The following is a 23944-nucleotide window of genomic DNA, read 5'->3' as shown; positions in this document are numbered from 1 at the left end:
CTGCATGATTAGAACGGACCTTTGGGTGGTTTGTTATTGTTTTAAATCTCCGCAGATGCAGACAGTGCACCCCTTAGCTCATGGCCGTGAATTCAAGGAGGAACCCAGGCCCGGAGAGAAAGGGTCTTGTTTTCCAAGAATCCAGGGTGGGAGGGTCTGGGCTGTGTGAGGTCAGGTGTGAGGCAGGGTGAGTTCGCACAGGTGAGCTGGCAACAGCCAGTCGCCCATCACTCCGTCCTGCATCTCCTCCCATCCCTGTGGCCACTTTGCGGAGCTCTGGACCGCCTGCCATAGCACGTGTGGGCCACAGGTTTGGCCGATAGGCGAGGTCAGCAAACAAGACAGGAAGTTGGAAGGGCTCAGACGCCTGACGGAGCTGTAAGTTGACTTGAACGAGGTGGTGGCTCTGAGTGGTGTGAGTTTGTATTGGCCGCTACTGGTGGGCCTTTCCTGAGCTGAGGGTCCCTCCAACCGCCCAGAGGGAGGGCGCCTGTCATCACAGCGCTTCCCTCTCTGCAGCAGGTGGTTAATGGCCTCCCCACCCTGATTCCAGGACCAGTGAATGTGTCACCTTACATGGCAAGGGGGGAAATAAGGTTCCTTCAAGAGCAGACTGGAAGACTGGGGGGTGATCCTGGATTCCCCGGGTGGGCTCAGTAATCACAGGGTCACTAGAGGGAGGCCGAGGGGGACAGCCAGAGGGATGTGATGTGACGGCTGCCTTGGAAGACAGAGGAAGGGAACACGGGTCAAGGGATGGGCAGCCTCTGGAAGCTGGAAAAGGCAAGAAACGGAGTCTCCCCTGGAGCCTGCAGGAGGCGCCAGCCCTGCCGACACCTTGATTTGAGCCCAGTGAGACCCATTTGGACTTCTGACCTCCAAACTACAAGGTAATACATTTGGGTTGTTTTCAGCCACCAAGTTTGTGGTCTTTTGTTACAGCAGCTGCAGGAAACTGATACAGCACCGTCATCTTGGGTTGGAAAGGTCCCCAAGGGCTCTGTGGCCATCCTGGGGCCCCTGTCTGGGGCCTACATGGCTGGGTTTGCCACCTTGGTGCTGGCTCACTCTGAAGGCCAGCCCTGGGCTCCCGCTGGCTGCAGCCCACGGGTTGGGGGCATGGGTGAGTGCCTGGGCACCCCTATGTGTCTGAAGGACCTTGGAAGACCCTCAGCGACCCTGGGCCATGCATCCCGTGGGCCGAGGTTGTACCCCGCCCCTGCCTGCAGACCCAGCCTGTTTGAAGGACCACATGGACAGCCAGGTGTAGGGTGAGAAGGTACCAAGTGTCAGGGGGACCAAACGCAGTCATCAGGATACATCACATCTTAATGTGATGTTTAAACAAATCAAAATGGGTGCAAAAAATCCATGATGAACAAAAGATCAAATTGTACATAAAGGCAGGATCCTTACTGCTGGCTTTGCTTTCTGTCTTCAGCTTCAGTGTGGCTCTGGCCTGCACTGACCGTGTGCCTGGCCCAGCTGGACCCTCTCCTCAGCAGCCAGCATGCCTGTGCCCTTCCTCCCCCTGCCCCACGCCCAGGAGCAGGCAGCCCATGCTGTGTGGGGTCGCCCACAGCCCTGCCCATGCCCCGGTTGACTCCCAGCCTGGGTGGGCAGCCTGCACCAAAGCCCCCTCCCCTTCCTCCATGCTAGGTGACCTGTTTAACCTTTCTATACCCTGCTTTCCCTGCCTATGAAGTGGGGAGATTTGGGACCTACATGCCATTTAGGGTGGCTGCAAGGGACCATGAGGTCACCATCAGTGTGGGCTCAGGGAGGCCCGGGGCAGGGAGAGTGCCCTCTACCCCCTCAGAGTATTGATTATCTGCCCCCTAATTTGGCCCTTGTTGCCTGACACCCTAGGGAATTGTAGACGTGCAGGGCAAAGGGTGGCATTTCCAGTTTTTTCTGGGCCCTTTACCACTGGCTAGATGCATATCACAGGTGCTCAGAGAGGCAGGGGGGTGGGCTTTGATACTGTGCACTGCTAGTTAGGGAGGGGCTGTGTGAGGGAGGCGCTGAAATTCCCACTTTTGACACCAGTTGCTTCTTAGATGTGTGAGACAAAATCCTCCTTAGGTACAGGGTGAGTGCCCTTTCCTGACCCACTAAGCCCAGGGCTTGGAGGTAAATTTGCAAAGATCCTGAGTGCTTTGAAGGTGCGCTGACCCCACAAACAGGAGGTGGACGCTGGTCAGAAACTGCATGAGGACCTGGGGAGGTGCAGGGTGAATTAGAAGCGTCTCACCGTCTGGACTGTGCATGAAAAAGCTGGCTCGGGTAGGGCGTGGGTCCGGCACGCTCCTGTGCTGCGGGTGTGGAGGGGGTGGTGAGTCAGTCTAAGGCCCCCGGAGGCCAAGTTACTGAAAAGTATGAAAGCCTTAAAACCAGGAGTGCCCCAACTGTGGCCGGTGCCCCCGGAGCACATCCTGGGCCATAGCTGGATGGGCCACAGAGACGGGAGCCAACCAGTCACCAGGCCAGTAACAGGGACAGGGCACCTGCTCTAAGGACCCTGGCTCTGTCTGTTCCCAGGCCCCGAGGTTCTCAGGGATGGTGTCCAGAGGAGACCCCGGGATGCAGGGTTTCCATGTTTGTCAAACCAAACCTGCCTCCCCTCTGGATGCACACAGACCCCACAGCAGGGCTCCCCGGTGCTGGCATTACGGGCGCGTTTTAGTTTCTTCTCTGCATTTTCTGTCTTTGTTGAGATTTTTTACAAGTATGTGTAATGTTTGTAATCAGGAAGAAGTAATAGAGGTAATTCTGTTATAAAACACAATGCAGCCTTGCCTCGCAGCGGTGGGATTTGGGGACCACTTGTCTAGCCTCTGTGTCTCACTCTCTTCGTCTGTGAACCAGGGGTATGAGCTCCCACTCGTAAGGTGGCCGTGAGGTCACAGGGGACCACATATGCAGACACAGGTACCTGGCACACAGCACCCTCGCCCAGGAAAGGGGAGATGCGAGCCTTCTCTGCAGCACCGGCTGAGTGTGGGGGGCACAGAGAAGCCCCTTGGGGACGCCGTTCTCCTGGCATCCAGAGCTCTGGGCTGGTCAGCGCTGCAGCCGGGGCTGGGAGAGGTGCGCGCTCAGCCCAGCCCACGTTTCTGCTGACTGGGCGGCCTCCCTCCTGAGCTCACGCCTTCCAGACAAATCCCCCTAATGCCTCCATTCTGTCCCGCCGTATATAGGGAGGGCGTGCGCCCCAGCTCCCCAGTGCGCTGCACAGAGGCCCCTGCCCTGACTCCCCGCCAGCCCCGGGTCCCTGCAGAGTCGACGCCCGCCATGGACATCGCCATCCAGCACCCCTGGTTCAAACGTGCCCTGGGCCCCTTCTACCCTAGCCGGCTGTTTGACCAGTTCTTCGGCGAGGGGCTCTTCGAGTACGACCTGCTGCCCTTCCTGTCCTCCACCATCAGCCCCTACTACCGTCAGTCCCTCTTCCGCACCGTGCTGGACTCCGGCATCTCCGAGGTGAGACCCGCTGCGCGCTGCGCCCTCCTGCGGCGGCAAGGGGGCCCGGGCGGGAAGCGGGGCTTTGTGAGGGCCGGCCCTGGGGCAGGCGCGGCACCTCTGCTCTGTGCGCTCCTGTCCTGCTTTGTGGAGCGGCTGGTGACGGCCGCGGGGCCACTTTCCCGCCTCAGCCCGCCTCGTCCGTCCTGGACGCACAGAGGCCAGGCCAACTACCCCCCGGCAGAGCCTCCCGTGCCTCCGGGGGGGTGGGGGGGAGCCGGCCTGCTGCCTTTTCCTCCTGTCATCAGCTCAGGACCCGTATGTGGTGGGTGGCATCCCTCCACGTGCTGGGAGACCCCCGAGCAGCCCGGGGCACGGGCGCTGGTGGACGGAGCTCTGTGCAGCCTGGGGCTGCCCTTGCCCTCCAGCAGCGAGGTCTGGCAGGAGGCCTCCTGTCTGAAGCCCTCTGCGGCCACAGAGCTGCAGTGTGTGGGCTCTTCCCGAGTTTGCCCGGGCGCCCGAGGCCAGGCCCTGAGGGCAGGCAGGGCGGTCCACCGGCCTTCGCTCCCAGGGTCCAGTGTTCTGGAGGTGCCAGGGGTCAGCACTGCCTAAAACACAGGGGCCTGCTCGGAGCTGGTGAAACGCCGAACATTCCGGGGCCGATGGGGCCCACAGGAGTGTCCCAAGAGAGGGGAGCGGGAGGGGAGGAGGCTGGAAGCACTTTCTGTGCGAGAAGCTAGGTGACCTGCGTAGCCCACCGGGCACATCACATGCACGCCCGTGTGCAGAGACAAGGCCCCAGGCTGTTCACGGAGAGGCGGGCAGAGGCCAGGGGCCGCGACCTCATTCCAAGTGCTCAGTCCCACCGACCGGCCAAACAACACATAACCAGCCAGCCAACCAATCTTTCACCGGCCACTCAACCCATACCAATCAGCCAGGCAACCCCTCACCTACCAGGCGGCCACAGACCCCCGGGGCTCTGGGTGTCAGCCGAGTGGCCACAGTGTCCTGAGTCCCAGGTCCCTCTGTCCCCCGGGCACGTGGAGGGAGAGGTTAGAGCCTTGACCGCAGGTTCTGTTCTGATAACTGGGGACTGAGCCCCGGCCACCGCACTCCAGCCGCTCCGGCCAGCCCCCTCCCTGAGCCACAGCCCCGTGGAGACCCACACGGATACTTGGTTTCAGGTCCGATCCGACCGGGACAAGTTTGTCATCTTCCTGGACGTGAAGCACTTCTCCCCCGAGGACCTGACCGTGAAGGTGCAGGAGGACTTCGTGGAAATCCACGGCAAGCACAACGAGCGGCAGGTGAGGCTGGGCCCGGAGGGAGGGGCTGCATCTCCGAGCAAGGCCCCCCTGGTGACCAGGAGGCCACCCCGCGCCCGCAGCAGGCCTGGGCAGCGGGTGAGCGGCCAGCGGGGGCCCGTGGGGAGCCCCACTCAGGAACTGCTCGGCATCCGGGGCCCTGTCCAACTCCCCTGGGTGATGGGGTGGGACTAGGAAAGACCCCAGGAGACGCCAGCACCAAGGGAGCGAGCTCCAAGCCACGTAGGTTTTCACACCAGCTTCTCTCGGGAGGACGGTGCAGCTGACTCGTGTCGGAGCCCGAGGGCCCGGAGCCCATTATCTCGAGGGGGCAGGGGCCCAGCCAGGACAGCTCGGAGACCAGGGCTTTGTCCAGTAGTGGGGAAGCTGGAGGCGGGGGAGAGACCCCACTGCCTCTGCTGCTCTCCCCTCCTGGGCCCCTGGAGATGCCCGGACACTACGCTGAGGCTCTGGGTCTTTCCACCTGGAGGGGAGGGAGTCGGGCCAGGGGCTAAGCTGGGTCCAGGGCGTCAGGAGAAGGGAACGTCGAGGCACGGCTTTCTGACCCAGCTAGATGGACGGCAGGGACCTGAGCCCAAGCAGTCTGTGAGGCCAGAGGTGAAGGGATAGCTGGACCCAAGGGCAGGGCCAGGGGCAGGACCACTCACACGACGTTGGGGTGACATTATCGTGAAGAGCCAGGGGCCCCAGGCAGGCCCAGACGGTATGCAGGGATGCAGGGTGGTCCCAGGGCCCTGGACACGGTCCAGCCGCCGCCCCGTGAGGGTATCGTGGGTCTGGCCCTCGTGCGGTCCAGGAGGGCCTCCTCTGTGCGAGGCCGCCGCCACCCGCTGCAGCGGCGTCTCTGACCGCGCCCTCCCCTGGCCCCCCAGGATGACCACGGCTACATCTCCCGCGAGTTCCACCGCCGCTACCGCCTGCCTTCCAACGTGGACCAGTCCGCGCTCTCCTGCTCCCTGTCTGCAGACGGCATGCTGACCTTCTCCGGCCCCAAGGTCCCGTCCGGCATGGACGCCGGCCACAGCGAGCGCGCCATCCCCGTGTCGCGCGAGGAGAAGCCCAGCTCCGCGCCCTCGTCCTAAGCTCGGCCTCGGCCTCGGCTGCCACCCATCCCTCCGGGGGAGCCCTAGAAAGTGGGGCGTCTGTCTCCCCCGCCTCCCTCTTTTCCGTTTCCTTTTCCTCTTCTCCGAGGGCATGAGGGTTTGAGAGAGTAGCCTGGAGAGCTCGGGGCCTTGGCCTGAGGTGCTGAGACCTCAGAGTGACCCGGATTCCAACACCAGCCAGTCGGTGGAAGTGACCGCCATCCCAGCTTCTTAGACGGCATCCCCGTCCTCCCGGGCTTGCGGGCCATCTAGGCTGCCCGGGAGGTCAGAGAACACCCCTCGCTGAGCAATCTCTGGGTGACCTCTGGTCTCCAGGGCCAGCCAGGTGCGTCTCAGCCCTCGGTGGCAGGCGCCCGCACCGGGGCCGAGCCGGGTGCCGTGAGGTCCATCTGGCGGGAGCTCCCGGGCGCCTGGGCTCTCTGCAGGCTGCACCTCTCAGACCCCCTCCCCTCCGACCCTCCTCTATGTAGTGCCGCTCTTGGGGCATCTGGTCACCCACGAGAAGGCAGCCCGTGGCAGTCAATAAAGAGCAGATGACACAAGCAACTAGCCGTGTGCTGGCCGTGCTATTTTCCGGGGGGGGGGGGATGGTTGGGCTGGCCGCGCTATTTTCAGGGACGGGGTTTGGGGAGCGATGGAGAAGGCACGAGGGGATCCGTGGTGGGGAGGCAAGGGACAGGGAGGGGCGGGGGAGACTGGTCCGCCTGTCCCTGTTCAGCCCCGGCCGCCTCTAAGTGACTGGGTCACCTCCTGGCTCCCAGACCCGGTGCTTCCTCGAAGTCAGCTGTGCAGGCAGGAGGGGGTTCTTCCAAGAGCCCTGAGGGATGGAGGGAGGAGGGGAGGGGGCGGGGGACGTGGGAGGGAGAGGATCTGGGCTCCCTTCTGTAACCCTGTGTGGGAACTGGGGTGCCAGGTGGGGATTTCCTGACCGCTGGCCTCCCCCTGGGGACTTCTGTCCTAGCTCCCTTGGGGATTTGCTCCCTGGAAGTCAGAAGTGCCCATCCCTGTTAGGTACCACGCCCTGGGGGCCCCCCTCACTCTGGCTCCGCCTTCCCGGAACAGGCACGGGGTCCTCGGGGGTCTCTGGTGACCAGGTCTGAGCGTCCCCCACCCAGAGGGGTGGCCTTCGTGCTGTCTGCCGACTCCCCCGCTGTGGGAGGAGACGAGAGGCTAGCGGCCTCCTCAGGGGAGCTGGCAGGGGGTGGGCGGACCAGCCAGGGCCCGCCAGCTGCTCGGTGACCGTGCGGAGGGCAGTGGGCGGCCAGCTGTGGCCTCCGGGAGCGGAAAGCGAGCGGATGCCCCGGCTGGCGGGCCTTGCAGGTGTTGCCAGGCCATGTGGAGCGGAGGCCCAGGGCCCTGGGCACCCCGATGGGGCCCAGCGGGACGCTCCTTGCGGTGGTGCCACGCTTCTCCTCCCGGGAGAAACTGGACACCAGGAGGGGAGGGCACACGGGAGAATTTCCAAAAGTGAGCCCTGCTTAACACACAGGGAAACCGTTGCTGTCACGTGGATTTAAGTGGAAAGCAGGGCATTCGTGAGAACACACACACACACACACACACACACACACACACTTGCGCCCTTGTAGCTTGGAGTCACTCTGGGTTTGGCCCCATCTAGGGAAGGGTCCTCACCCCGTGGGAGCTTCTCCAGACTCCTTTCCACCCGCCCCCCCCCCGCAGACTCCTTCCAACAGGAAGCCCCCCTGCCGCCGCCCTGCCTTTTCATCCACACCCGTGGAGAAGGGCATACCCTGGGTAGGCGGCATAAATGGCCACTGCACTTGGGGGCTGGGCAGGTATTTTGGAAAATTAGAGTCTCTGAAGCCCCTGTTCCTCCCAGGTCCCCCCAGAGGGCACCTTCCGTTTTGTACAGCCTGGCCTATCACTGCACCGGGTCTGGGAGGCTGAGGGGTCCTGTCGATCTGGCCGCAGCCAGAACTGAGCTGTCATTAGATGCCGCTGGTCTCGTGTTCACTGTGGTTCTTGCCCAGGCCTGGTAACGGCCTGAGCTGTGATCCCCAAATCCATATGTAAGTCCTCCCCCCAAGCATTGCAGAATGTGACTATTTTGAAGATGAGGGTCTCTAAAGGGGTGAATAAGTTAAAATGAGGTCATGAGGGTGGCCCCTAATCCCATAGGGCTGGTGTCCTCACACGGAGAGGAGGTTAGGACTCAGACGCACACAGAGGGATGACCATGCGGGGACACAGGGAGGGGACGGCCGTCTACATGCCCAGGAGGGAGACATCAGAGGAACCGCGCCTGTGACACCTTCATCTCAGATTTCCAGCCTCCAGGACCGTGAGAAAATGAACTTCTGTTGTTTAAGCCTCCCTGTCTGGCATTCCTCATGGCAGCTCGAGCTGACTAATACAGGCCTGAATATGCAGACTTTGGCCCTCTGGGGAGGGGTGTGAGGTCACGCAGCAGGCTCAGGGAATCCGGGATGCAGCTCCTCGGGGATTTGCAGGGAGCACTGGGGCCCAGCCCGGGCAGGGAGCTGAGAGGACTTTCCCTGATGTCAGCACGCTGGGAGACCCCACCTTGCCTGGACTCCTGAGGCAAAGCCTCGCCCCGATGTCCTCCCAGGGCCCCCGGGCGGCACACGCCCCTTCTCTGCTCTCCTCCCTGCCTGGGCGTTTCTGAAGCTAAGGGGCCCAAGGGCTGGCCCACCGCTGCTCTGCGGAGATGCCCGGGACTCTGGGGCACGACCAGCTCCTGAGGCCATTGACAGAGGGCCAGGGTCGGCCCCTCCTGGGCCCAGGAGGCCCAGCCTGCATCCCGGTGGCCTTCGCCTGTCTGGGGCTGCCGCGTCAGCTGGCGTCCGAGCTTCCTCGTCTTAGGGTCTGTTCTGGAACAGTCTCCCCGCACGGCCCACCCACCATGGTTGCCGTCAGCCAAGTTACGCGGACTCTGTGCAGGCACCCAGCTGACCACCGTCTTCTGCAGAGCCGAGGGCGAGTCTGCCTGACGCTGGCCGGACAGGAGGCCGCACTGACGCAAGCAGGGAGCACAGCTTGGGCTGCGGCTGCCCCGCGCGCTCTGGGATCTGACGGCCACCAGATCCCTGACCGTGGTGCTCCCACCGGTATCCGCCCCTCGGGCTGCTGCAGGAGGAACTTCTGAACCCCGAGGACTGTCTGCTCCCCTTCCCTTCAAGCTCCGTCCAAGCTCGTGTCCGTCTACTGATGCAGGGCCCGAGCTCATCACCTGGGCAGGTGCCAGGCCCCCGCCGCCTGCTGCTGTGCCTCTGCCTGCCGGCCCTTCCTCACCCAGGTTAGGTGACAAGGGTCTACCTCTGGTCACATCTCTCCTGAGGGGGGCACTGCCCAGACAGTCCTGGGCCACCAGAGCCTGGCCCTGCCCGCTCTAGGACGCGTGTCTGTCCCCTCTACCAAAACCACGAAGGTGGGATGGGTCCCCCAAACCTGTCGGCCTTTGGGACCCACCCAGAGTGCTGCACAAAGACAGATTCCTGGGCCCTGTCCCAGACCCAGCAAATCGGACCGTGTGGGGCTGGAGTCCCGGAGTCTGTGTGTCCGATAATTCTCCAAGAGACACCTATAACCAGGCTAATCCGGGACATGACAGAGTAAGAGTGGTCGCCTCCATGGGTGGGGCGAGTGCGGGGAGAGCAGTCTCGCCGGAGGCCGCCTCTCCCGTCTCAGGGCTCAGGTCGCGTTGTGGATCTCTGGGAGGGGGAGGGGGCAGCTGCTCATCCCAGCCAACAGGATGCTTGGCTGTGGCTACGTCGTGCTTCTGGAGCAGGAACATCCCTGTCCCCTCCTGGGGTCTCGTTTTCATCCTGAGCAGCAAGCTCGGCACCATCGTCATAGCCTCCTCCTCCTCCTCCACCTCCTCCTCCTCCTCCTCAGCAGCAGGAAGAGCATTTACTGAGCACCTACTGTGTGCCAGGCACCGTGCCAACCGCCCTGGCAGCTGGCAGCCCTCAAGCAGCCTCCTGTAACAGGCACCACTGTTAGGGAGGAAACCCGGGCTTGGAAGCTGAGTCCCTTGCCCGGCGTTCCCCATCGGTGACGGCCTGGCCAGGACCCAGCCCGTCTGCCTGACCTCAAAGGCGGGACTCGGAACCCCTACCTGATGGGTATTATACAGCCTCACCCCTAACCAGTAAGTCAGGAGGCACTGAGGAAGCCAGGCTGGTTGTTCTGCAGGCGGCTCGCTGCGTGAACACAGACAGATTTATCAAGCCCTCTGGGTATCAGATTCCCATCCTTACCGGTTCACGAGGGTGGTGGACTAGATTCTCCCAGGGGTGTCCAGTTCCCAGATGACCACCTGCGATTCCAAGATACACCACCAGATGGCAGCAGAGGCTTTGCCTTGGCCGCCAAGACCTCGCCGGAAGGAGGCGCGGATCTTGTCTCAAAGGTCACCTTCACGGGTCCAGCCTTCGGGAAGCAGCCGCAGCACACGTCCGCAGAGGGCCTCGCGCGTGTGGGTTGGGCTGGCCACGCAGAGCTCTGGGAGACCCCATCCTGACCCAGGGAGCCAGTGTCCAGCAGAGGACACTGAAACAGACACAAAAAACCCCAAAGGGAGCCAGTGGTATTTCTTTATAATAAGCAGTTTTTGTTTCATTTGCTCGTTTGCAAAATCATCTGAAAAAGAGGCAGTCTCTGCCTGGCAGGACAGCACTGTGCTGGGGTCCCTGCGGCTCTGGCGGGATCTCTTCCCACACAGAATGACGTGGTATGTCAGCCCTCCCAGGCCACCGGCTTCCCGGGCCCCCGCGGCCTCTGCTGGGAAGACTCTCAGAGCAGCCTTGGTCCTGCCATGTCCCAGGAAGGGACTCGGCTCGGCAGGCAGCCCCAGAGCCTGATACAGGCGGCCGGATCACGGGGTCAGAGGTCCCGCCAGCCAGATGCTGCATGTGGCCGCCTGGGAGCGGGCTGAGACCCAGAGGCTTATGCATACGTGTCAGACCTCAGTTTGAAAGGGGGCCCGAGGGATGGGACCTGAGGGATGAGGCCTGCACCTGTTTCTAGGGGCCGGTGCCTGCCCCCAGTACCTGCCTCGGCCTTCAGGACGGGAGTGGAGGTGCGGGAAGTGGATTCCCACCCAGGCCAGGGCCAGATGAGCGTGGCCTGCGGAAGGCTGCAGCCCCTACGTGGCCCACATTGGGGTCAGTTCCCTGATGCCGGGCTCGCCAGGCTGCAGGTGGGGCTCTGCTGCTGCGGGGTTACCCCACGATCCCGGGCGGAGGGTTGAATTTTCAGGGTCAGGGGAGGGGAGCCGGCCCTACACCTGTGTGTGCAGGCTGCTGTCAGGAAGACAGAACCGAATAGAGGACATGCACACGTGTGCACACACACACACAGAGCAAGTCACATGCACACGCACACACACACATGCACACAGAGCAAGTCACGTGCACACGCGCACACACACAAATACACACAGAGCAAGTCACGTGCACACACGCACACACACACATACACACAGAGCAAGTCACATGCACACGCACACACACAGGCGTGCACACACATGCACAACACCTGCACATACATGTACACACGTGCACACAGAGGACACACACACACACCACCCCTATGTGCCTGCAACAGACACGAGCAGGGTCTAGGCTCTATTTCCTACCTCTCACTGGCTTCCCTCTGTGTCTGATTAGTACTTGAAGACACAATCACACAAAGATGTTTCCTGCTTGTTTCTCCACCTCGAGGAGAAACCTCCCGTGTGCTCTGGTCAGCAGACCCTTTCACACCAAGGTGCTTTTAGGGAGACCCGACATTCTTTGTGTGGCTCGAGATACCTGATGACCTTCCGCTGCTAGAGATTAGCAAGAGAGAAGGTGGGGCGGTGTGCTCAAGGGTACTCCAAGGTCACAGGGAAGGAGTGTGAGGAGTGGGGCGGCCCCTCCTTCCCCGGAGCTGTCAGCTACTCGGAGCCCCGTGAGCACGTTCCTGCACTCCCCCCACTCCCACTCCCACCCCACCTGCCAGGAGCCGGAAAGCAATAAAAAAAAAAGATCTGGCTCCAAAACGCAGCTTTCCGAAGACTTTTCAGACGGAGCCTCCCTGCACACAAGGGTGGGTTTGCAGAGTTTTGCTAAGTTGGGGGGTGGGACACCGGGCACCGGCCAAGGACACCAATCAGACCTGGGGGACCGAGGTGGGAGGTGGGAACTGGGAGGCCCCGTGCTGGCCTGGTAGCGTCTGGCTGATGACGAAGGGGAACGGTTCCTGGAGGGGCTGGGGGCCAACTTCCTCCCGATGGCTGGTAACAGCGAAGTTTGGGGTTTTCTTGTGCCGGTCTGTGCTGAGAGCGCACCCCTGGGCTCACCTGTGGGGACTTACCAGGGGCTGTTGCTGCTGCTTCTGCTTGTTTCCTGTGAAAAACCGAGTTAAATGAAGGGTCTGAGGACACCTGGCCTCCGAGGGGGTGCAGGGATGTGAATCCCAGCTGTCTCCTCCTGAGCCCGGTCCTGGCTCTCTCCACCGCCCGTCCTGCAGCCAGTGTAGAGCTTGTTTCCCCTGGTGGGCAGCTCATGTCCCGCAGGGCTGTGCAGGTTTCCTGGGGCTGCCGTAACAGATGACCACAAACTGGGCGGCTTCAAGCTACGGAAATTTATTTGGAGGCCAGAAGTGTGAAATCGAGGTGTGGGCAGGTCATTGCTGCCACAGGGGCTCGAGGGCGGGGTCCTTCCGGCCTCTTCCAGCTCCCGGTGTTGCCAGCATCCCTGGCTTGTGGCCGCATCCCTCCCGTCTCTGTCTCCTCCAAGGTCACGTGGCCTTCTTCCTGCGTCTGTGTCTCTGCTCTCCTTTTAAGGACACCACTCATTGGGTTTAAGGTCTACTCGGGTAATGCAGCAGAATGATCTCATCTCGATCCTTACCTTAATTACATCTGTAAAGACCCTTTTTCCAGATAAGGTTGCGTTTGGGAGTTCTGGGGTTTAGAACTGAGACAGCTCTTTAGGGGTCACTATTCTGCCCACGGCCAGGACTGACCCCCCAAGTCACACGGCCCTCACCTGCTGGGATTCTTCAGGTGCACCACTCCTCTTGGTCCAGGAAGGGAGTCTCTGAGGTTGGCAGGACGGACACCAGCCCATTTTAAAGAAGGAGAGACTGAGGCTCAGAAACGTAGAGCCAGGGAGCAGGAGGCCTGGGGGTGGGGGGAGCCCCGGCGTGGCCACTGGCCGGGTTAACCTGAGTTGATGTAGCCGTGAAGTGAAGGGCAGTCTTCTAAGGTTCCTTTGTGAGGAAATGCTGTGATTTCTTGGTAAAGGCAAGTGAGGGGTCTGCGATGCACTTGGTGACCCCTCCCCAGCCCCCCGCAGGCCAGGCCGCCCCGTGGCCTCCATCTCAGCAGCCGCACCTCTGCTTTAAGAGCTGGGTTTGGATGGGTACGTCTGAGGTGCCCCCCACCCTGGCTCCCCCAGAGCCCAGCCTGCATCCTGACACTCGGAGGCCTGGGGTTCTGTTTTAGGAATTGCTATGGCAACCCTCTGTTGCCCAGCCATGGATGACCCGATGTCCTGTGTCTGTCAATGATTCACCTATTAACAGAGCTGTGGGGCAGCCGCTGACCCGGGCCCGGTTATTGCCGCCCACGGGGCCCCAAACATTCCTGCCCGGAACCAGGAGACCGGCGGGCGCCACTCAGGGAACATCCCCGCCCTGCCAGCAAGATGGTCCTGGACGTGGTCCAGAACCTTGCCCAGGGATGTGGCCCCCAAGGCCAAGTGCAAAGGAGGCCTTGCTGGGCCCTGGGCACCGGGGAGGGGGCAGGGTGAGGGAAGGCCTGCGGCCCAGGTGGCTGGGATAGGCCCAGGGGACTCCGGGTCACCACTAACCCCGGGGCGGGCACTCCCGGGGGCTTCCTGACACACCTCCACCCTCGGCCTGTCCGCCCAGAGAGGAGAGCCAGGGCTTGGGTGATGGGGGCTTGAGCCCTGCCCCCCACTTCTGGTGAGAACGGAGGAGAGGGGAGCAGTGGCGTGTGGCTTCTGTGTGTGTCTGTGTGCGTATGTGGGGCCTGACGTCAAGGGGGGACGGGGAAGGGCCCACGTGATAAACTCAGTGCCCCTCAGACACTGCTTCCTCCAGTGTCCTGAGGACTCAGGTGTTTCGGGGCTGGATGTGCCGGCGGGGGGCAATGTGGGTCTCCGGAAACGGGCCGAGACCTGCTGCAGGGTGGCAGAGAACATCCCACAGCGCGCCTCACGGAGGTGGCCTTTGGCCTGGGCCGCATCAGCCAGCCCCAGGAGCCCACACCCTGCCTGACGGCCACGGGGACCCTATGGTGTGTTGGCCGGGCCGTGACTAGGGAGGCCCTGGTGGGCAGCAGAGGCGGCCCTGCTGTTGGGGTGTAAAGGATGGGAAGTGGGGCGCCCAGAGCCCCCCTTTGGGGAAGGGTTGGGGCCACCCCCCACTCTCCCCCGGCCCTGCTGGGCGGCTCTCCCTCTGCTCCAAGGCCCCCCGGCTCAGCCCACCTTAGCGCTTCCCGCCCCTGGCTGCACTGGTCGCCACCCCTGAGCCCGGGGTTTAGTGGGTGATGGAGTCGGGGTGGGGCTGGGGGAGGGGAGCTGTGGGAGCCCCCAGGTGAGTCCCCGTGTGGCTGGTGACTTCTCTCCTGTGCGCTGAACCTGGGGGAGCTGGGGGCCCAGGTCCCAGCCCCCTGCCGCACCGGACCTTCCCGTGAGAGCCCCCCCACCCGGGCGTTGCGGGTCGTCTTCCCCAGGTCACCTGGACACCCACCGGACTCCCTGAGCTCCAGGCCAGGCCCCCTCCCTCTGCCCACGCTGGGCGCCTTCCACAACTCCCTCTCCTCTGGCTAATTAACGCGACTCAGGGCTAACGGATAAACTCAGGCCCCTGGACGCAGTGCGCGGGAAGATTTCCGTTTTGGAAAACAAGGAGATGCAAATTCTCACCCAAAGCCGGCCTTCTCCGTAGGCCATTCCCAGGCAGGTGGGCGGCGGGGAAGGTGGGCATCAGTCCCTTGGGTCTGGCGGGAACTTGCCTGCACGGCAGTGGGAGTGAGAGATGGGGAACCCCCCTACCAGGGGCGCAGCTGCCCTGCCCCTGGGGCTGCCCCCACCAGGGTGGAGCAGGGACATGGGCCCCTCCTCCTGGGGGTCCCGCGGGGAGGGAACGGGAGAGCCAGGCGCCAAGGTGTGAGAGAGCAGCTCGGGCCCAGGTGGCCTGCAGGAGCGGCTCACCTGTCCTGAGCCCCGCCCACCACCTGCGGGCAGGAGTGCCGGCTGTGGGAAACGAGCCGTGGCTGTGAATGGCTGGGGTAGCCTCACGGCCACTGTGTCCCCACGACCCCGTGGCTGCTTCCCGTGCCCGTCTTGGTGTCACACCCCTTGAGCTCGGCTTGGACCAGAGGCCACACGGGAGGGGCTCTGCCATCCCGAGAGGCCCACGGGGCAGCGAGTGCTGGAGCTGAGGCTCCACAGGGCAAGCCATGACGGGAGGGGGTGGATCTGCGCCTCCCCGCCTGGGGGCCAACCCCGTGGAAGCCCGCGTGCAGAGCCCACGTGCCCGGGGGTGACGGCTGCTGAGGCCGCTGCGTCCGTGGCCTCGTGGCTTCTGCCTCAGTTCCCTCCTGGCTGTCGCTGCCCTGGGCTCGCACTTCTGAATTTAAGCTGCTCAGTATTCGGTCCGGACTCTGCTTTCTAGAGCAGCGCTTCCCCGACATGACTGGCCATCACCTGAGAATGAGGCTGTGGCCCGGCAGGTGGAGGCTGCGCCCCGTGTCGGAACCAGCTCCGGGGAGGACGCCGCAGTGGACAGCACTTAGTGGGGAGGAGTCTCGTCCGCGTCGGGCCTGCAGCGTCAGGGCTGCAGGTGGTCCTCCCTGGTCCCAGCCCCCAGTCACCCTGGGCCCGCTTTCTGACCGTGCAGCTGGGAAGAGCATGAGGGGCGTCTGCAGGGACAGCCTGGGGTAGGGGGCACTGTGGAAGCCTGGGGCTCACGCGCAGCCTGCCGTGGGGCCCGGAAGCCCTCCCCCATCGATGATCCTCACGTGCGGGGTGGGGGGGGCCGGGCAGGGAGGACGCCGGGGACACTGGAGCCCTGGGCTGACCAGGCTCCCGGCTCTGTCCCCACAAGGCCAGCTCTCCAAATGCGTCCACTCCTCACCCTCCAAGTCCGAGCCGGGGGCCAGCTCCTGCGGCCAGCCCCGCTTTGCAGACACCAACTGGGGTTTGCAGAGGACAAGGAACTTTCTGGGTCACGTCTGGTTGCTGAGAGGCGGTGGGGGGGGCTCCTAGAACCCTGGTCTGAGCCCCCAGTCCGCTCCTGGTCACTCCTCCTTGTTCCTCGGGGCATCGTGGGCCCGTGCTGCCCTGGGGGGCCCCAGCTCATTCAGGCCGGGTCTTTTCTCCTCTGAACTTGGGCGGCTGGATGACCGTAGCCCTGGGCTGGGGGAGAAATCCCCGTGGCCCCTGCCAGTGGGGGTGACAGGTGAGGTCCCGACTGCGGGGACGGAATGGGCCCGGGCCCCCCGAAGCTGCCAGCTGGGAAAGCCCCAGCTAAGAAAGGGCGGGGGGCTTCACCCAGAAACTCCTCTGCCTGCTCCCCGATCCCTGAGGGACTCCCCAGAGGGAAGCTACCGGAAGGAGTGGTTTCTTGTGGCTTCCGCGACCCGGGAGGACACGGCCACACTGCCGCCTACACACACCCTGCCTGCTGTGGCCTCCCCTCCCCCCGCCAGCCCCTCCCCGAGCTCTGTACCTGGTGGGCGGGGCTGGGGGAAGGGAGCAGGGCCCCTTAGGGGGCTCCTTATCTGCGGCCTCCGTCACCCAGGGGACTGCAGGCGGTCAGACGCTGAGTCAGTCTGAGCCACTGGCCCTTGTCGGGGGAGAACTGGGGGCCGGGGTGCTCGCAGTGAGGACGTGAGGGGAGAGCCGGGTCCCTGCCTTCGGGGCCAGCAGGTCCGGGCAAATCTTGGAGCTTTGGGCTTCTTGCCTCAGTTTCTGAATCTGTCAAGTGGGACGCTGAGACTGACCTTGTGGGGCCTGCTGGACGTGGGTGGCCCAGCGTCCTCTGAGGAGGAAGAAGGTCTGCTCTCAGGCCTACAGGGTCCCCACTTCCTTCCTGCCCCAGGCTTGGGCCAGTCGCACTCTGCACCAGCCGCCCTGCCCCTCACCGCAGGCTCCTGCCCCAGGACCTTGGCACGCTCCGCCCCTCTGACTGGAGGGCCCTTGTGCACGGCTCCCTCTCTCCCGGCCCCGAGCCCCCCTGCTGGACAGCCTTGGCTGAGCACGCCATCTAGACAGCGCCTTTCCCACCCCGTCACAGCATCCCGTGCTCTGACAGCCCAGAGCCCCCCTGTAGGACCTGAGCCCCACGAGCACAGCGGCGGGTCTGTCTCATTCACTGCTGTTCCTCCAGGGCCTCGGGCAGAGCCTGGCACCACAAAGGTGCTCCATAAATGCTGGGAACAAATGACCGAAAGAATGAATGAGTGAATGAATGAATGGGGTGATGGTCAGAGGTGGAGGGGTGGTAGAATCAGAAGCTGAGTGAGTCCTGGAAGTTCCCATGGGAAGGTCAGCCCCACAAGCCTCCCTTCCCCTCAGTGTGTTAACCTTTCCCCAATTCCACGGTTCTCGGCCCCGGCTGGCCCTCAATACTTGGGGAGCTTTTAAAACTACTGAACCCAGGCCACCGCCCTGCTTCCCCATTTGGACATAGTCTGGGCGGGCCTCCACAGGTATGTCGTAAAAACCCTCAGGCGATTCTACGTGCAGACGGGGTCAAGGACCCTGGTTTGGCTTTATTTCAATCCTCGACCAATTAGAGAGGCATTTAGGTTAATTGGCAGGTCTGGCAGGTCCCATCAGCCATTCACTCTTGAGTCTGAATTGGTGGCGGAGCCTGTTTCTTTTTCCAAACACTGTGCTGGGTTAGGCAGGTGAGGGAGTGGAATGTTTCCTGGGTGGGAGAGAGAAAAGAAGAAGGTAGTGCTGGGACGGAAAGTCCCTGGGGGGCACGTTTGGGTCGGGGAGGGTGATTTGAGGACCTGGAGGTGAGGCGGAAAAGGGGCGACCTTTGGGACCTGGAAGGGAGGGTACTTCTGCTTTCTGGGTGCTTCTCAGGGCCGGACTTAGGATGGGGCCCCCTCCCCAAGGGCAGAGCAGGTTTTCCTGCCCAGCCTGGTGAACCTGGGGGCTCCGGGCCGAGGCTGACGACCCCGTGACAACAGTCAGGTTGGTGGCGGGGCCTGGCTGGCTTCTTGTTACGCTCTGACCCCTGGGACCACGGGAATCCGCACTTGCGGCTCTCCGTCTACAATGCCCTCCCCACCGGTGGCTTGACCTTGCCAGTGACCTGCAGCTGTGGGTTTCCAGGCAGATCCCTGCATTGGCAGAGATTTCTGACTCTGAGGCGGCCCCGAAACTGCTGGGTGCGGCTGGGTTCTCACAAAGCCTCCAGGTGACTCTGTGCCCGCTGGTCTCCCAACTGTGCCCAAGAGATGGGGTTACCCTATCGCAGAAGGGGAGGATGGGGGCTGAAAGATGGCTCATCCCCACAGCCCATGGTCCCCGATTGCTCAGAGACACCGCTTATGCCCAGACCCTCCTGGTCACGCCACAACTGCTGCCCAGGTAAATCTCCCCATGTGGCCCCTGGGAACAGATGACCCACACCCCCATCTCAGTGCCTCGGGAGTCTGTGGACCACATCCCTTAGAAGCCGGTGACCTTGAGCAAGCTGCAAGGTCACTGTCAGCAGGCAGCCAAAGCTGAGACCCACGGGAGCTTGGAAAGCGCCTGTGCAGGAGCGAACAGACACTAGATCTGCACCTCGAAAGGGGAAGAGTGACAACCTTAAATTGAGTCTGAAAGTGACCAATCAAAGGCAGTGACTTTAATGCATTTCACCATTTTAAAGTTCAATAAAACGTGCTTTAATTAGGGTGTCCCCTATCTTCACGTTAACGGCCCTGACAGTTGGCACACGACTTCTGCGTGCAGGGCCCTCTCCTGTACTGCTGGGGCGGGTCAGCCTGGGTGCAGGGGGGTCCTGAGCCCTGCTCGCTGGGGAGAAAGCAGTGTGGCTGGGGGCCCAGTGCCTGGCCTGGGTATCAGAAAGCTTGGCTTCCCGGCAAAGCCACTGAAGTGGATTCCAGCGTGGTGGGGTTGAGGATTCTGCCGTGGGGACCCAGCCTATTCCACATGCCAAGCGGGGGTGTCCGGGTTTTGGCCAAGTTGTCTGGCCTCTCTGGGCCTCAGTCTCTTCATCTGACCGATGGGAATCCCAATACAGTCATGGGGTTTGGGGGATCAGACAGAACTCGGCAGGTCAGTGGTGATGAGTTAGCCCTGGGGGATTCCTGGGGCCAGGAAGGGAGGGGCACAGACCTGCAGCGGGGTGTGGACACAGGGTAGGAACTTCTGGGGAGCAGGCTCGGTTCTCCTGGGCTCACCTGTGCCCTCACCTGTCACAGGGGAGGAGCTGGCAGAGCTTCCATGGCCGTTCCTGTGCTTTCTCTTGTTCCAGGACACCCGCGTCTCTGCAGTGTAGACACATATAACCCACACCCGAGGAGGGCAGTGCTGGGGGCTGACACCCCTCCTGCCAGTCCTGCAAACTCAGTCCCCTAGCCACGCCTGTCCTTGGCCTCCTGTGGGCCCAGCCCAGGTGAGGTCTGTTGGCCTGTAGACACAGGCACGCATGTGCCCACTACACACGTGCAAGTGTGTGGAAACCAAAGGGTGAAGTCATCCGATGCTGCCAACTGAGGCCTGGCCACCAAGATCCATGCCGATTGTCGCTTGGCTAAGTTGTCACAGACCCACATTTGGTTCAACAAAACAGAGGCTGGAAGAGTCTCAGGAAGAGTCTCAGGCCACCCACACTGCCACATTTAGTAGCGAGAGGCAGTGCCACACCTTCATGTCCACTGAGGTGCAGTCCATGGGGCCTGGGATCCTGAGTGTGTGTGCACATGTGTGTATGCGTGTGCACGCATGCATTTGTGCCATGTGCCCACATGCATTTTTGTACCACCTCCATGCACACGTACGTGCATGTGTGCGTGTGTGCGTGTGTGCATGTGCACACACCTATGAATGTGTAGACATGTGTGTATGCAGCCCCCGGGTAGAAATGCCCTAGTTCCATGACAGCGACCAAGACCTCCTTCAGAACTCTGCGCTCAGAGTGGCTGCAGCCTGGTTTTCATGGGCTCATCCATGGCTTGTGGGTCCCTCCTGAAGCTAAGCCCGTGTTTCTGAGTGTGTGGTGAGCCTGTGTGTAGGAGACCGTGTGCTCAGCACACACAGGGCTTGGTCAGCTAGGGGATGTGTGCCTTGGTCACTGACACAGTTCATGCTGTGAATAGCGTGTTCTGCCCAAGGCAGGATACTGGATTCGTTCACTTATTCACCCATTCATTGGTTCACCAGTGGTTTATTGAGCATTTACTGCATTCTGGGCTGGCCTGGTTTGGGGAGGCAGGTCCTCGTCCTTGGAAAATGCTCTACTAGGAAGGGAAGGAGGTGGGGGAGGCAGGAGGCAGGTGGGACATAAATGGAAAGATACAGCTACCATGCGAACTGATGCCTTAACTGGAGCTGGGGAGGAGTGAGACATGTGCCCTCCAGCATCTTTTCCTGCAGCAGTCAGGAGAGACTGCTTGTGCTGCATCACAAGCATGCCCCAAATCTCAGGGCCTCAGAGCAGCCTTGCCTCTGACACGGGGGCCGAGGGTTTAGTTCTGGTTGCTGCTGTCTGACCTCACAGTGTGGCATTATGTCCATCCCTTCATTTTCAGCATCTCTTCCTGAGAAAGGGACTCTGCCCCCTGGTGTGAGGTGGGCCATGAGCGAAGAAGAGGGAAATGGGGCTTGTGGTCTCCTGCCCCAGTCTGGCACTGTGCAAGGCCAGCCCAGATTCAAGTGGAAGGGGGCTAGCCTGTGTCTCTTGGTGGAGGAGCTGCAGGGTCCCGCTGCAGAGAGCATGGATGTGGGAAGGCCTGGGACACTGGGGCCACAGTCTACCCACCCCAGGACTCTTTACACACTCCTTGCAGAGGGGTGGGCCCTTATCCGCTCCCCTCCTTCAGTTTTGCAGCTGAGCTGGGAGCCCAGCCAGGGAAGGCGCTTCTCTCTGCCCCAGGGGTACCGTGACTCAATTTTGAGCCTCTTGTCAGGGCTTTCCAGGCTCTCCCTGCCCTCCCCTCACCCCATGCTTGTTACAACACAGGAGAGTCCTGCGTCTGGGAGGTGCAGGGTGGATTTTCCTTCTCGAGTCACCTGTGGGTGGAGGGTGCAGCTGGGTAGAGGGTGCCACTGCTGCCAGGGCTCTGGTGGGCTTGGGTCTGAAGTCTGCAGCCAAGCCCATCTCCTCTCTGCTCTGTTTGTCACCACTGGCCAAGGGCCTGTGGGTGTTCTCTCCATGGTGATCTGTCTGTGCTCGTGACACGTGTGGACGGCCAGGCATGGGGGAGGGAGGGCACCGCCGGACACACGGGCGGGAGTGGGGAGCACTGGTCCAGATGGAGTCTTCCTGAGCTTGACCCCCCGCCCCTGCGTGGGGCCTTTGGTACCTCTGGAGACCCTCGAGGTAGGCCCCAGGGGGCGGCTTTCCCAGGGGGGAGATTCTTGGGCCAAGGCCTCCCCTTCTGGGCCCTGCTCTGGCTCCAGGCTGAGAGCACGTGTCAGGAGGAAAGGGGCGACGGAGGAAAGGGGCGACGGCCCTCCTGGTCCCTGGCCTCTGGGTAGAGCCCTGGGGGCACAGGGCTGATTGGAGAGCATCTGACCTCCCCTCCCCCAGACTGGCTCAGACACCTGCACTCGCTCTCCTGTGGGAGACCCCCATGAGATGTCCAGAAGGGCGATGAGGGGGCAGCCCCTGGGTGCCCAGCGGTGGGGGCCTGGGGGGCTAGAACTTGCTGCTGGGGTGAGGGCAGGACCCTCGGTTTCTGGAACTGGCTGGCTCCTTTGCTTTTGAAATGGGTTGTTTGTGGGAGGATCTCAGAGTTGGGGGTGGAAGGGACCTTCCGTTCTGCAGGACACCCTGTCACCCAGACCACCCAGCCCAGCCCCTGTCGGGGCAGTGTGAACTCCCCACAGAACCGTCCCCTCCGTGTCTCACCAGCTGGACCCCCCAGGACCGACGGGATGCACAGGGGGCGTGGTGGGGGTGTGCTCTCCAGGAGTCAGGACCCCTGCCGGGAGAGCTGAGCCGGAGGGCTCTGCACCTGGGCTTCCATCCCCACAGCAGCGTGGAGCGGGGGCTGCTGGGCCAGAACCCCCTGAAGCCTCCCTGACCTTTTCAGATGAAAAGAACTGACAAGGAGAAGAAAAAGGAAACAGGGAGCTGGGGAAACCAGCTGCGAGGTAGGAGGTGACAGCGGCTTGCTCCATCTTGGCAGCTTTGAGCTCAGCCCGGTCCCAAGGATGCTGAACAGCCCAGGAGAGGATGCAGGTTCTGAGCTGAAGCCTTTGAAAGCTGAGCATGTGTTGTTTAAGGGCACAAACCTGCTCCTAGTAGATAAATGAGGCCCGGGGATCTAACCCACAGCCCTGTGATTATAGCCAACAGTACTGTATTATGAACTTCAAAGTTGCTGAGAGACTACATCTTAATTGTTCTCACTGCAAAAAAAAAAAAAAAAAAAGATAATTATGTGAAGGGATAGAGGTGTTAGCTAATTATGGTGGCTACCATATTGCTACATATAAACTTATCAAATCAACAGGCCAGTACACCTTAAACTTATACAATGTTATATGACGATTATACATTAATTAGAAAAAAAAGCAGGGTGCACCTTGGAATGGAGTTGGGACACGGGTGGGGGGGATGGGTCTCTGGATAAGACGTTTCCATCGGGGCTGACAGGGGAAGGACCAGGAGAACCTAAGGGTGGGGTTTCCTTGCGGAGAAGCCTGGAAGGCCCAGGGCACTGGGACAGCACCGAGAGGGGGCCGCCTGCTACCACCCACGTTTTCCCCAGGCGCCCTGCCGGTCTACTCCTCTTTGCATCCTAAAGGAAATATCCTGGCTTCTTTCCATCCCGCTGAGCAGGGGCAGTGGTATGAGCACGCGCTTTGGGGCGCACGGGCCTGGGTTCCATCGTTGTTAGCTATGGGACTTGGGCAGGTTGTCAAAGCTCTCTAAGTCTCAGTTTCCTTTTCTGCAAAATGACACTAATAGTGTCTATCTCAGATAATTGTTTTAAATATTAAAAGAAGATGTATTGATAAAACACTTAAGGTTTAACTTAAGGTTAAGTTCTCAATGAATTGAAACAACATGATCACCACTATCACCGTAATCATCATCATCACCACAATTATTATCATCATCATCACTACCATCTCCATCATCACCATCACCACCATCATCGTTATCACCACAATCATCACCATCACCATCACCACCACCATCATCATCACCACCATGATCATCATTACCATCATCACCACCATCATCACCATCACCATCACCACCACCATCATCACCACCACCATCATCATCACCATCATGATCATCATCACCATCATCACCATCATCATCATCACCACCATCACCATCACCATCATCACTACCATGTCCATCATCACCAACACCATCATCATCATTATCACCACCATCACCTTTACCACCACCATCATCATCACCATCATCATCACCACCATCACCACCATCATCATCACCACCACCATCACCACCACCACCGTCATCACCACCATGGCCATCATTGCTGGGTCAGTCTGCCCGAATGCTTAGTACTCCTCTGGTGGTCTAGGCAAGGGTGCAAAAAAGAGAGTGTGAGAGAGAGGGTGGGACCAAAGACTGACCTCTACAAATCTGACCACAGATTGCTCATGAGGTGTGGGGTGTGGTGGGTGGAGATGAGGAAGGAGGAGGTGGTGGTGGGATTAACATGAGGGTGGATTCTGAATTCCTTCACCCCGCAGGGGTCTACGGTGGGCCCTCTGAAAGTTAAGGTGCTACATACAGTGTGCTGGGCAGGCCCATCTGACTCAGGCTCCCTGACATGGAACAGGGAGTCAGGAGGGTCCGGGGCCCTGGGCT

At 61.4% G+C, this 23944-nt stretch overlaps 1 protein-coding gene and 1 long non-coding RNA gene across 4 annotated transcripts; one reads left to right on the top strand and one right to left on the bottom strand.

The window, feature by feature from the left end:
• Positions 1-1712: 1712 nt before the first annotated feature.
• On the top strand, positions 1713-5872 carry CRYAA (crystallin alpha A; the record flags this gene model as incomplete). Of its 3 annotated transcripts, none has more annotated exons than XM_082392587.1 (3): positions 1713-3483; positions 4650-4772; positions 5663-5872. In XM_082392587.1, the coding sequence occupies 3 exons, from the start codon at positions 3172-3174 to the stop codon at positions 5870-5872; spliced, it is 645 nt and encodes a 214-aa protein (XP_082248713.1). The 3 variants fall into 3 exon arrangements, with proteins under 3 accessions (XP_082248713.1, XP_082248714.1, XP_082248715.1); XM_082392588.1 differs by having other exon boundaries at positions 3295-3483; positions 4584-4772; XM_082392589.1 differs by having other exon boundaries at positions 3295-3549.
• Positions 5873-11008: 5136 nt separating this feature from the next.
• LOC309630207 lies at positions 11009-15055 on the bottom strand. The gene is made up of 3 exons (XR_014245533.1): positions 14818-15055; positions 12913-12963; positions 11009-12699 (listed from the first exon to the last, which is right to left on the bottom strand). It is a non-coding gene; the product is annotated as an uncharacterized lncRNA (long non-coding RNA).
• Positions 15056-23944: the final 8889 nt, after the last annotated feature.

Source organism: Balaenoptera borealis (genome assembly GCF_965194805.1).
Source record: "Balaenoptera borealis genome assembly, chromosome: 5".
Classification (NCBI taxonomy): Eukaryota; Metazoa; Chordata; class Mammalia; order Artiodactyla; family Balaenopteridae; genus Balaenoptera; species Balaenoptera borealis.
This window is presented reverse-complemented; position numbering and strand designations above follow the sequence as displayed.